Genomic DNA, 14,690 nt, shown 5'->3' with positions numbered 1-14,690 from the left:
CTCATCTTTGAGCTTTTGAATTAGTAGTGCAGTGTCTAACTAGCATCTGATCGATAACACAAAGTTAGGCAAACACGACACTGATTCAATAACAATTTCAGCACTGGACAGCGCCCACATCTAACTACATCCTATATTCGCCATTACTACAAAAATATGTTGATGTTCCTATGTTGAAATGTGTGGTCACGCGTTTCGCACACCATATGGTGTATCCATGATCGACAAGAACCACCTTCTCTAGGGAACAGGGACTTTGTATTATCAATCCAAACAACCATCGTGCAGTCTGCAATTCTCACATTATATTAATCAACCGGCATCTGCTAATGATGAAGATATTTTATCATGCGTCATTACTTTTCAACAACAACCTTTTCCCATGAAACATCGGATCAGTGTACTGTAGTGTCTACTTGGTATCCGATGAAAACCATTCTCCCACCTGAGAGGTCGTGACGCATTTTCACCGTATTTCAGGGTCCCGAGTTCAGGGTCACTGCCCCACATGCTCTCTGCACTTGCTGGAAGCCTTGCCAGTCTACTCTAACCGCGATGGAGGGTGGGTCACGGACAATCCCCTCTTATGGCTCCTGTCAATCAAACGTAACGACACAACCAACAGCGAACAGGGTGGGGGCCTTGTATCTGCTGACAAATGTGGTGCCCTACCTTCTGTGTCCAGGGCAGATCTGCCTTTTAAATGAGGTTGGGAGGGAGGGATGGATAGATATATAATAAGAAAGAGAGAGAGAGGGGTTCATCTGCGCCCGCGGTGGGAGAGAGAGTTCTTAGCGTGAACCACGACTCTCGCACTCCACTGAAAGTATGACTTCAAGCTGTCGACACGACCTTATGTCCTCTTTCTCCAGCTTTCTGAATTCTACACACTCCCTCTCGCTAGTTCCCTCCAAGCTAGCGCTAATCTCCCGCTCCTTATTGCGTTATCTGTCTTTGCTGTATCTATTCCCTCCGAGAACCTTGCTTCTTTTTGTTTGTCATTCTTTATCAGGCTCACTCGAACCCAGCTTTCCAACTCCACAACGTCCTGTGTGTTTCATTCGCTCTTCAAATATGTTCAGAATGGGGCATGTGTCGGAAGCAATTATGATTTGCCGTGTTATTCGATGGCCTTTAAAATAGTAGCTTTTCCCAAAGTAGGGTTGAGCAGTGTCAGGGGTGTCATGCAACAATGTTTTGTTAGTGGATACCACACAGGTGGCAATTCTGGTTCACTTGGTGCCCTAAGCAAGATAAGACAAGAGCAATCAAGGTGCTAAAAGTGGCAGCGCCAGACCCGAAAATCTATGGACTAATATATGGACTAACACTATTGCCAAAACAATAATGGCACGATTTACATTTGGTTTTATATCATGATAAAGCTTTGCTGAAGGTGAAAATGTAACATTCCTTAATTTTGTTAATTTCTTATCTCTTTTTATTTGCAACTCGACAGATGCAAACCAAAAGGTAACAATATTCATAACAAATGAATCATAAGTCTGGCATAGGCAGCTTCACAATATGAATCATCCTAGATAGTTCCAGAACAGAGAGTTCTGATTCTCAATTTAAAAACATTACTTCGTTTTTTTGTCACTTTCAGATTTAATATAAAGCAGTTCCACTCACTGAAATTCATGCAAATTTACATACCGCTACCAATTTGACACACTTTCACAATCACATGCCATACACCAATAACTACCCCAAAAATGACCCCGTTTCTATCCAACAGTTCTATTTTAGTGTCTTGGCTGCACCCTCCAAAAACGTCTGGCCCTTATTCATCTCAGCCCGTTCCTCCCCACCCTTGCACACCGAGACCGAGCCCACACCTGCACTCACACCAGCAAGGGGACAGGAAGACAGATTGGCAGGCGAAAGATGTGGGTCTTCATTCAGCCCTCGTTGCCGTTGTGCTGAAGCCAGACCCATCTAGACAAAACCCATGAGACCCACCTATTACTCTGGTTTGTGTATACACACACACATACACACACACAGCTAACCCAGATCACACTGTCACATGACTCATTCCCTTAGACTACTGCTCCCCGACCAGCCACAACCTAAAATAGCCTTACCAAAAATACCAAAATATCAAGCATTAATATTTCATTCTTTTTCTACCAACCCATAAAAAACGGTGTGCCAGAACAGTGCCTAACTAATATCCTGGCATGGAGGATTATTTTGCTTTCTGTATCTATGAAGACCGTATTTGTAACGCAAGGCAGGGACTGGCAACAGTCCCAGGTTTCAAAAGAAGCATTTATGGCTCATACAGGAAGCAGACCCCATTTCAATCCAAACCATAAATTTGTTTGGAAAAAAAAGTGAAATAGAGGCCGAGACTTTACATAGTTTCAATCTGAAACATATACAAGATATGAAGTTGATTTTCCTTAATAAAATAAGTTAATTTTATGTTATGGTTGGTGCTGTTAGAAGGAAGGTAAAAAAGTGCAAAGCGAGCCTTTCACTAAACACCTTTAAAATGTGCTAATGGCTCATGTGACAGTGACGTTTGGCTAAACATCTGGCTAATCTAGTAGCAAAAGCAAAAGAGGAGAAGGCAAGCGTGGAAAAACAAAATCTCAAACCAAAAAGTACAATGGTACAGCAAAATGGTACAATACAATGTACAGTACAGTACAATGGTACTTACAAAACATGATGTTACTGCCATGATATAGTGATTGTATCAGATATGTCTATATTGACACCGAAATCAATAGGTCATGCCTTTTTTGGTACACCAAGTTACTTATAAGCATATAATAAACATAGCAAAATTAAAGGTAATATGTCCAAAATACTACGGCAGCATCATGCAACGAAAGAACGAACAAATGAACTAAAGAACAAACAAAAGAACAAAAAAAACTAACAAAAGAACAAACTAACGAACAAAAGAACAAACTAAAGAACAAACAAAAGAATGAACGAAATAACAAACTAAAGAACGAATGAAAGAATAAACGAAAAAACAAACAAACAAAAGAACGAACGAACGAAAGAACAAACGAAAGAACAAACAAACCAAAGAACGAGCGAAAGAACGAGCCAAAGAACAAACTAAAGAACAAACAAAAGAATGAACGAAATAACAAACTAAAGAACGAACAAAACAACGAACAAAAGAATGAACAAAAGAACGAACGAAAGAACGAACGAAAAAACAAACAAACCAAAGAACGAGCGAAAGAACGAGCAAAAGAAAAAACTAAAGAACAAACAAAAGAATGAACGAAATAACAAACTAAAGAATGAACAAAAGAACGAACAAAAGAACAAACAAAAGAACAAACGAAATAACGAGCGAAAGAAAGAACAAAAGAATGAACAAACAAAAGAACAAATGAAATAAGCGAAAGAACGAGTGAAAGAACGAGCGAAAGAAAGAACAAGCGAAAGAAAGAATGAAAGAACAAACGAACGAACGAAAGAACAAACTAAAGAACAAACAAAAGAACGAGCGAAAAAACGAACAAAAGAACATACGAATGAAAGAACAAACTCAAGAACAAACTAAAGAACGAACTAAAGCGAACAAAAGAACAAACTAAAGAACAAACAAAAGAACGAACAAAAGAACAAACTAAAGAACAAACTAAAGAACATGGAACGAATTAAAGAACAAACAAACGAAAGAACAAGCGAACGAATGAACTTTATCTAGCTGTTGTATTTATATTTTAGGTGTTCCTCTAGAACTTGCTCCAAGGTTTGTAAAAGGATTGAATTCCCACGGGGACACTACAGTGCAATGGATTTTTACTATGTACATTACATCCTGTGCCATTAAACCCCCTCCACACAAACACACACGTGCGCGCATGTATTAACACACACATTTTGTAGCGCTGCAGTCATACGTCTGCATCACAGCATGCCGGTGGAAAGCCATAACAGTGATGCTATAAAACTTCATGAAGTGAGAAGCACAGGCTCATATGCAGCTTCGCTTGGATATCTCATATGACGGCACTGGAGAATTTCTATTCATCACGGAGTGCCGGTCATGTAACTGCATTACCACGAGCCCGGCCACAAATATCCACCCTGCGAGAGAGCGCTCCACAATCCACTGCTTCACTTCATTGTCAAGTCAATGAATCACCGTGTTTGTGAGAGAGAGAGAAAATGAATTTTTATTTGTTTATATTTTTATAATGTTTATCATAGATTTATCAAAAATATGCTAATAGACTGTTTGCCTTAAAAAAAGGTTTTACCTATTTTGATGCTTTTTTCATAATTAAAGGAAAACACCACCATTTTGCAATATTTTACTATGTTCCTCCCTCAACTTAGACAAGTTAATACATACGTATCTTTTTACAATGCGTGCACTTAATCTTTGTACAGTGCACTGTGAATGTTTTAGCATTTAGCCTAGCCCCATTCATTCCTATGGCTCCAAACAGAGATGAATTTAGAAGCCACTTCCAAGTTTTCCCTATTTAAAGACTGTTACATGAGTAGTTACACGAGTAAGTATGGTGGCACAAAATAAAACTTTTGTTTGGAGCCGTGGGAATGAGTGGGGCTAGGCTAAATGCTAACACAGTCAAGAAGTGCTGTACAAAGATTAAAAGGGCATGCATTGAAAAAAGATTGGTATTTATTAATTCATCTAAGCTGAGGTAAGAACATAGTAAAATATTGAAAAAAAAAGTCATATTCAGTCATATTCAGAAAATGACAATTTTGCAATTGCTGTTGTCCTTTTTGTTTAGGTGTTGACCTTTTTTATTATAAGGCAAAAAGCATCTCAGTCATGATAATTTCTAATATGATTGTTTAAACGGATGTTTTTATGTTAGTGTTTAACAAAGTGGTCTCCAACATGGTGCCAGGTTGCCCGCACAGAGTCTGTGAGGTGCCCACCAAAGCACATTCTATTAATAGTCTCAATTAAATATTTATTTATTACCTATCTTTTATACTAGCTTGGCTTCTTTTATGTATGTTAACATTTTAAACAAAGATAAAACATATCACAAGTAAAATCAAATAAAAAAAGTAAAACAAAAATGTTTTGAGTAGACTATATCAAAAAAGTAGCCCTCCAGATTGTTTCATCCATTGTGGTGGCCCTTGCTCACAAAAAGGTTGGAGACCCCTGGTTTAACAGCTGTGATCGTGAATTATAGCATTGGACCAGTCACAAATCCTCACAAGTGACCAAATTGGTGGGCGAAAATAATCCATTTTTAATTAGACAGAACCTTTGCGTCAATACTTCTCATTATTTTAACGCGATGCATTATGGGATTTGGTGCTAAAGTTTACCCTAAAATCTGAAGCAAAATCAAAGGTTTTTGCGACCAGATCAGGTCATTTTGTTCCAATAGGAGTTAAGTTAACAAACTGCTTCAACCAAAATATATTTATAGTAGTCGTGCCTGTTTGGCTTTATTAACTTGATCTGATTTAATCCGTCACCCTTATTCTGAGAAAAACATACAGCTTTATCACCCAGCGTTCACACTGAATGTGACACCTCCTACATTTTCATCCCTGTCAAAAGCTAAATATGGAGCGTTGTTAGCTTTGAGAAGTTAGCAATCAACCCACATTGTGTTTGTGCTTTACCAGGTAGGAAATGAAAGTTTGTTGTAAAGATACTGTTTTTTTTCCCCAGCAGGAGGAGTGAAATGAAAATTGGCCAGTTCGCGTGTTTGCCAGAGACGGATGTGATAACAAGCATGGGATCGGAGCGTAAAACAGACACCTTAAATTACACCGGATCTGCAGCGGGGCAGAGCCGGCTCAGAGGAAACAGGTGAATTTGCAATTCCAGCAGGGGTGCGTGGAGCCCTGCGGACAGCATGAGAGCACGCACACGGAAACGTGGCAAGCCCGTCTCATTTTCTCGGCGCGGCAGGCCTTCCTGCATCTACACATCTGTGAGTGTGAAAGAGCGTGCCTACAAACAGTCTGTTTTCTCGCAGGTGTAGCTGGCAAAATATGCACAGGCTGCCATCTTTTGAGTTAGATTAGACCGAAAGTCAAGGGAGGGGTGTGTTGTTGTGTCGACACGAGCACCAGCTTTCTTTGTCTTAATATAGATCGATGTTATGTTAGCAGGACATACTGTACATATGCACAAAATCTGACGTAATACTTGTCAATCATTTACGTTGAAAGCAGACAATTTTAGTTGTTTACCATGAATGACAGCAAGTGCAGAAGAGGCTGTATTTTGGTCACTACTTAACGCAGCTTAGTGTCTCTCTTGTGTGTTTAATTTCTTTCTTGTCTCCTGACGCCTTGCGGGGATACCATGAATATATTCACATATTTGTCCATCTAGATCTTTTAATATATTTAACATTTTCACTGTAACCTTGTTTGCAACCTAAATCGATAAATTAAAAGCGATTCTAAAAACAGCTCGCTGCGGAAATTCAATTTGCAGTTATGAATCATCTTTTTCACCAGCCGCTTGGAAAACGAGGTGCAAGCTTTATATAAATATATTAAAAAGAGTGCTCGAATAAATGTGATGTACTTGGTCTATGCTTGTCACCACTTTACATCAATGTACTGAGTGACCACAATTCAATTACTTGGAAATGCAGAGGGTGGTTGTCAAATGGGGACCAATCCAAAATCAAGGAAGATAAATCTTGTTGTTTTTGAACGAAGCTAATTCATATTGAATTGTGATGTTATGTTTTTTTTTATATAATCTTAATATAACAATAGTTCACATCACATTTAGATGATTCTCCCTTATCTGACACACATTTTAGATCTTGAATCAGGTGTTTTGATATGTAAAATGTATACTTTTAGGTGACACAGGGTTCCCAAACCTTAGTTAACTTCAAATTCAAGGACCTTTCAAGGACTTTCCAGGTCCAATACCCTCAAATTCAAGGACTAAATGTGGGGAGACCTTTCAAGTGAGAGCAAGGTTACATCGTGTTACCTTTAAGGATACATTGTTACAGTTCCCTTTCGAGGGAACTCGCGTTGCGTCACTGCGGTGACACTTTGGGGATGCCTCCAGGGGGTAGGTGCGTCTGAATGTGTATATCAAATTCAACCAATGGTGAGGCTTAACTGCAAGGACAGGGTGACGTGTGAGCCAGTAAGTATATTGCTATCTGAAATACTGTCAAAGACACATTATAGGGACGCAGGAAGTATGGATAGGGAGACGCAGCGTCTCGTTCCCTTCTCAGGGAACAACAGCTACATACGTAACCCGAGACATCATCATGTGTCAAACACAACTATGCAAAAAAGCATTTTGCTATAAATCAACATTCGCATACAACTATTCAAGGACCCATGGAAACCCTGTAAACAGAAATGCACCACTGTAAACAAAAATAATCCACTGCAAAATGTCCCTGCTCTGAAAGCACACACAAACATAATCAACATTACCCTACGCACAAACGCGCACGACTCACCGCCGTAAGCCCTAGATGATCATGACAAGTTGCCATGTATACATGCTGATGTTATCGCCACATCTCGCACATTTGCGGAGCTGATGTTCCTGAGAGGTCACTGATGGGGATGCGTGCAATCGAGGCGGACAGCTGTCAGAACGCCTTCTGCGCCCTCGCCTAGCTTTCTCCTCACGCTCCTCCTCTGCCTAAGGGTGTCCATCAACAAACAGGGCCACTTTTATAATAGCACTAGTATGCGCCCAGTGTTATAGGGATTCTTTGCAGCATGTTTTGCCAAATCCCAGCTGGAATAACATTGAGAATATCAACTGCAGGTCGATTGATTGATTTTTCACGCCGGCTAGATTTCGATTAGCTATATTTACTTGCATTGGCGATGTCCAGCTAGCTCGGCAAAAGGCCCTACGATATTTTTAGATAGTAATAACAAGATTTGATAAGATGTGGGTGGGTTATTGTATTCACTGTATTATTGGGATTTCTACACATAAAAAAAGTAATAAAGGGTAAGAAGGACTATTTTTAATTTAGAACTATTGTTAAATTATAAATGAGATAAAAAAAAATAATAATAATAATAGTAATAGTAATAATTATAATAATAATAAATAAATAAATACTAATAATAATAATAATAATAATAAATACAAAATATATTAAATAATCAATAAATTATAAATAAATTATAAAAACAATAAATACAAAATAAAATAATAATAATAATAATAATAATAATAATAATAAAATTCATAAATAAATAAAATATATGAAATAATCAGTAAATTATAAATAAATTATAAAAACAATAATAATAATAATGATAATAATAATAATAATAATAATAATAAATAAAATAATCAATACATTATAAATAAATTATAAAAACAATAAATACAAAATAAAATAATAAAAAACTAAAATGGTTACTGTGTTAACTTAACAGGCCCTATGTCTAGCTCACGAAGACAAACTCAAATGAAAATCAATATGGAATGTAGGCTATAGTGATAGACAGACTTATGCTCAATAATACTGATATAAAAATAACCAAACCATTTAATTGATCCAAACCACCAATTTAATTCTCATAGACATTAAGCAATATACAATTCTATGGCATCAAAGCAGACAGCCACATAACAGAGACTTCCTAGTCCGACAGGCTTGAATAGAAGCACACGGCAGGTTCGCATTTTGTTTACATTCTGGAAACAGTGACCGTCATTCGGGAGTTAAGGACAAAACGCAAGCATAAATAACTTATAGGTTCCTCTCTGGGGGAATCCTAGTTTACATGAATTACTCTGTAGCCTCTGGCAATCTGTATATCAAGCAGGATTTAGCTAGCAAACAGACAACTGGCATATCTACTTACCATCAGCAGAGGTTGTTGGAGAGAGATTTAAGGGTGGACAATGTGGCCCAGTCTCACTGCAAGCTAGATAACTTCAACAGAAGTACACAGAGAAAGGAGAGCAAAACACATCCATATATAAACATTCGCCTCTAGTTGCCAAACTCTTCAACAACACCTACTACCTTATTCACAGCTGTCTCAGGGGACGACAACACCGGCAAGCGAAGGTGATGCAAAGACGTTGCACATGTACCGAGTGCGTTTTTTTCTCACCCGGCAGTGAAAATAGGTGGTTGGGATGTATTCTCAACAGAGCTGGATGACACATGTCAGACTCACAGTAACCCCTTTATTCTTTCGCAAATGCTCTCATGAGGGTAAAATGGGGTGTGTTGGTGGGTGTTTAACACAGTTGGCCTGAATTCAATGTGGAGCTAAATTGAACACTGCATCCTGTCTGTCATCAGCCTTTCATTTAAAATTTTATGTAAATATTTTCAGTCAGGAGCTTTTTTACAAGTCATAAAGTTAAAGGGATAGTTCACCCAAATATAAAAATCTGTCATCATTTACTCCCCCTCGAGTTGTTCCAAACCTGTAAAAAATTTGTCTTTGTTCTGCTGACCACAAAGGAGAATTTTTGGGGCACCATTGACTTCCATAGTAAGAAAAAGAAAACTATGGAAGTCAATGGTGCTCCAAAACGGTTACAAACATTGCTTAGTTTAAAATATCTTCCTTTGTGGTCATCAGAACAAAGAAATGTATACAGGTTTGTAACAACTTAGGGATGAGTAAATGATGACAGAATTTTCATTTTTGGGTGAACTACCCCTTTAAGTCAAGTTGACAGAAACTGAACAGACACAACAGTCAAGCTACCGTTGTTGCTAGCTTCACTACAGGCATCCAACAGCTAGCCAACATATCAAACAGTACCTAGACATTTAAAACTATTTAAATAAAGTTAATTCACTAAGACAAATCTGACCTCCATGGAGCACCATTGACTTCCATAGTAAGAAAAAAAAACGATGTGAGTCAATGGTGCTCCAAAACGGTTACAAACATTGCTCAAAATATCTTCCTTTGTGTTCATCAGAACAAATAAATGTATACAGGTTTGTAACAACATGAGAGTAAGTAAATTATGGCAGATTTTTTATTTTTGGGTGAATTATCCCTTTAATAAGTCAAGTTGACAGAAACTAAACAGAAATAACAGTCAAGCTACCGTTGTTGCTAGCTTCACTACAGGCTTCCATCAGCTAGCCAACATTCAAATTATACCTAGACATTTAACACTATTTAAATAAAGTCAATAAATGAAAAAATAAATCTGACCTCCATGGATCACCATTGAATTCCATAGTAAGAAAAAGATAACCATGTAAGTGAATGGTGCTCCAAAACGGTTAAACATTTCTTAAAATATCTTCCTTTGTGTTCATCAGAACAAATAAACGTATACAGGTTTGTAACAACATGAGAGTGAGTAAATGATGACAGATTTTTCATTTTTGGGTGGACTATCCCTTTAAGTCAAATTGACAGAACCTGAACAGAAACAGTTAAGTTGTTGTTGTTGCTATTTTCACTAAAGGCTTCCACAGCTAGCCAACATTCAAATTATTACTCAGACATTAAACACTATTTTAAAAAAAAGTAAATTCACTAAGATGAATCTGACCTCCAAGGAGCACCATTGACTTACATAGTAAGAAAAAGATAACCATGTAAGTCAATGGTGCTCCAAAACAGTTACAAACATTGCTTAAAATATTTTCCTTTGTGGTCATCAGAACAAAGAAATGTATATAGGTTTGTAACAACTTAGGGATAAGTAAATTATGACAGAATTTTTATTTTTGGGTGAACTATCCCTTTAAGTCAAGTTGACAGAAACTACAGTCAAGCTACCGTTGTTGCTAGCTTCACTACAGGCTTCCAACAGCTAGCCAACATTCAAATTATACGTAGACATTTAACACTATTTAAATAAAGTCACTTCACTAAGACAAATCTGACCTCAATGGAGCACCATTGACTTACATAGTAAGAAAAAGAAAACTAAGTAAGTGAATGGTGCCCCAAAACGGTTACAAACATTGCTCAAAATATCTTCCTTTGTGTTCATCAGAACAAATACATTTATACAGGTTTGTAACAACATGAGAGTGAGTAAATTATGGCAGATTTTTTATTTTGGGGTGAACTATCCCTTTAATAATTCAAGTTGACAGAAATTTAACAAAAACTAGGTACAGTTGTGGCTAGCGTCACTACATGCTTCCAGCAACTAACATTCAAATACTACCTAGACAATCAACACTATTTAAATAAAGCCAATTCACTAAGAAAAACAATTTAGAAGACCTTGTGTGATTACTACCACAGTTCGCTTGGCAGTAAAACGGCATGTACGTTATAATGAGGCATAATTTTAAAGTAGCGCATTATTGGAAAAGCTACTTTTAAAGACATAATCTACGATCACACTAAACATAGTTATGTCAGTAGGGAGGACACTTTTGATTTGTTACTCCCAACACTAAATTGTTAGCACAATTACGAACTAACAACAATCTAAAAATTTTAAATGTCAAATGATTTGGATAAAAGAAAGAAAAACAGAGACACATTTCAAGGCATCCTCACAATGCCACAGCTCATTATTTCAATTGTAAAAAAACATGGTATAAAAACAAAAGGATTTTGCAACGTTGCCAGAGCCAAATTTGCATCTTTACAGCAAAACAATGTGCATTTGATGTCCCTGAAGTCTGCATCATTTAAAGGTTGGTCTGGGTGCAAGTCAATTGATGTTTTGCTGTCATGCCATTTGTGACCCTGCCTGTCACTTATTTGCACATAAAAGAACATTTTGTGAAAATATAACCTTAATATCTTTAATATTGACTGATTAAGGCAAAGAATTAAATCAAACTTTAATGTTCCTAATCTCCTAATTAGATTATGAGACTTCAGCCTGGATTTCACAGACAGGGTCACCATTTTAATGTGGCCGTGTAAGGCCACGGGGTGTACATTCAGGCTTTTTTGCTACTTGAAACGACCTCGATATCGACTGCCGCTTTCGACTACACAACCCTCAACGGAAACACTCTCCCCTGCACCCCGCTATGTTTATTTTTGTGCGTTCAGAACACTTTTGTGCAACTGGGCAACAATGACTCACCGGCTTTTTGCGTAAATGGAGCAGTTTTGAAAAAATTGAGAGAACAAATGAATTGACATTTGCTATCGCTGCATCCCCGAGCCTTGCACTGAAAGCATCGGATCAATGCTCGCGAACACCCCCGGGGAGAAGTACCATGAAACGGCTCAAAGCCTGATCTTAAAAGGCTGGGTTATCGACTGATTTCTGCTCCAAAGGCTTCTAAAACATACAGCTTTAGGTTTGACTGGCGCGGTGGCCTCCTCGAGAGTCGAGGCGAAAGGCTAGCAGCGGACTTACCCCCGGCAGCGTCTTCTGTTCGTGGAGGGCGTTCTGGGCTTTGATGGCCGACTCACGGGCGCAGTAGGTGAGGAACGCGCAGCCTGCGTGACAAAGAGGAAAGGAGAGTTTTAATGACTTGGACAGACAGTGGTTTTCAATTCGGTCTGCGGGTGGCCAATGTCATTTTGAAGCAACCGAACTGTTTTCTGTAACAACTTCTGGCTAGATGATCAGGACAAAAACTGTGCAAGACATTTAGCAGATGCTTTTACCCAAAGAGCTTACTAAGGAGTACACAGTAATACAAGAAGCAATTCATTTGAGGGAGAGCACAATAAAAGCAGTTCTACTATAGCAAATGTCCACAAGGACCAGAGTAGTACAACTCTCTATTGTTATTGTTGTTTTTCCTTAAAAGGACAGCTCCCTTTAAAGGAATACTCCACTTTTTATAAAAGAAAAACTTGTTAATTTACTTAACCCTATGTCATGCAAGATGTTTATAACCCTATTCAGATGGGATTAGTTTTACAGGGGGTCCTCTGAAAAAATCGTGCTTCTGTGTTTTTAATCCTGTCCGAATCGCCCATGTCTGTGTTTTTCTCTGACAACATCTGTAAAAATTCCAGAGGAATTTACCTACTGTTTTTCGCCGAACTCAAAGGTCCTCTGAGAAATTTAATCCCGTCCGGATGCAAATGTCTGCGATATTTTTGAAAACGTGTTTCTTTTTGTGTTTTGGCCAACGTGATCTGCCGCAAGGTCTTACTAACGCGCATATTGTACTTCCTGAGTCCCATTCGTTCAGATATGGATGTTTTTTACATTCAGCAAAATAAAATAAATAAATCAAGACGAGCTGAATCAAAACACAAGACTGGCCACTGTAATATCAGTATAAGGTAAACTCAACCTTATTTTGTTTAACTTTGGAATGGTAATGTTAATTAATAAAGATAAGACAAAATTCTTTTGATTTGTTAAAGTTAAATAAATAAATGACATGTTCTGTAATAATTTTACATTTAAAGCAAAATATCAAACATTACAAACACGCGTATCCAGAGCACGTGATCTTCTGCAACGCCCAAACGCATGAAACAGACACTCCCATCTCTGGAATAGCTTGAGAATTTTAATCCCGTCCGAATCGGTACAAAAAAAAAAACACAGACGTCATGGGAGATGTGTGGAAACTCAAACGTCTTTGGAAAACTAATCCCGTCCGAATAGTGTTTATGTCTTTCTTTGATTAGTTGCACTGCAAAAAATGACTTTCGTACTTAGTATTTTTGTCTTGTTTTCAGTAGAAATATCTAAAAATTCTTTAATCCAGATGTATTTTCTTGATGAGCAAAATGACCTAAGAAAATAATACTAGTTTTTAGACAAAAAATATACAATTTAAGTGAATTTGTGCTTAAAACAAGCAAAAATATCTGCCAATGGAGTGAGAAAATTTTACTTGAATTAAGTGTTTAAGAAAAAATAAATCTTATTTCACTATTTTTTTTCTCACCCCATTGGCAGATAATTTTGCTTGTTTTAAGGACAATTTCACTTAAATTGTATATTATTTGTCTTAAAACTAGACTTATTTACTGAGGTCATTTTGCTCATCAAGAAAAAGCATCTTAATTTAAGAATTTTTAGATATTTCTACTGAAAACAAGACAAAAATACTAAGTAAGAAAGTCATTTTTGCAGTGTGAGAAGAAATTACGTTTTTTTATATTTAATTTTAATAGACTTTATTGGACCTCAACAGTTTACAGTTTCAATGCATTTTAAAATTGCAGTTTCAACGCAGCCTCAAAGGGCTCTAAACGATCCCAACAGAGGCATAAGTGTCTTATCTACAGAAATGATCATAAGGAATACACTGTAAAAAATTACTTTCTCAATTAATATTTTTTTCTTGTTTTCAGTAGAAATATCTAAAAATTCTTAAATCAAGATGTATTTTCTTGATGAGCAAAATGACCTAAGAAAATAATACTAGTTTTATACAAAAAATATAAAATTTAAGTGAATTTGTGCTTAAAACAAACAAAAATATCTGCCAATGGGGTGAGAAATTTTTACTTGAATTAAGTGTTTAAGAAAAAAGAAATCTTATTTCACAATTTTTTTTTCTTACCCCATTGGCAGATAATTTTGCTTGTTTTAAGAACAATTTCAATTAAATTGTATATTATTTGTCTTAAAACTAGACTTATTTACTGAGGTCATTTTGCTCATCAAGAAAAAGCATCTTAATTTAAGAATTTTTAGATATTTCTACTGAAAACAAGACAAAAATACTAAGTAAGAAAGTCATTTTTTGCAGTGTACTGTTTCCGGGTCCAAACCTACACTCATTTCAATAGAGGATATTATTTAAACAGCCGATTATGAGCACTATTTATTCATATCACACATTTAAAGGGGT

At 36.9% G+C, this 14,690-nt stretch overlaps 1 protein-coding gene across 4 annotated transcripts in view; it reads right to left on the bottom strand.

Annotated features, from left to right (window-relative positions):
• celf5a (cugbp, Elav-like family member 5a) overlaps window positions 1–14,690 on the bottom strand; it is a 290,692-nt gene that overhangs the window by 254,302 nt on the left and 21,700 nt on the right. For all 4 annotated transcript variants that reach the window (XM_055216725.2, XM_055216723.2, XM_055216724.2 and 1 more), the window contains exon 2: window positions 12,278–12,360. In XM_055216725.2, the coding sequence (XP_055072700.2) occupies window positions 12,278–12,360 (83 nt within the window). The remainder of the gene's footprint in view (window positions 1–12,277; window positions 12,361–14,690) is intronic.

Source organism: Misgurnus anguillicaudatus, chromosome 23 (genome assembly GCF_027580225.2).
Source record: "Misgurnus anguillicaudatus chromosome 23, ASM2758022v2, whole genome shotgun sequence".
NCBI classification, from domain to species: domain Eukaryota; kingdom Metazoa; phylum Chordata; class Actinopteri; order Cypriniformes; family Cobitidae; genus Misgurnus; species Misgurnus anguillicaudatus.
Note: the sequence above shows the minus strand (reverse complement) of the source record. Positions and strands in the feature narration are given on the sequence as shown.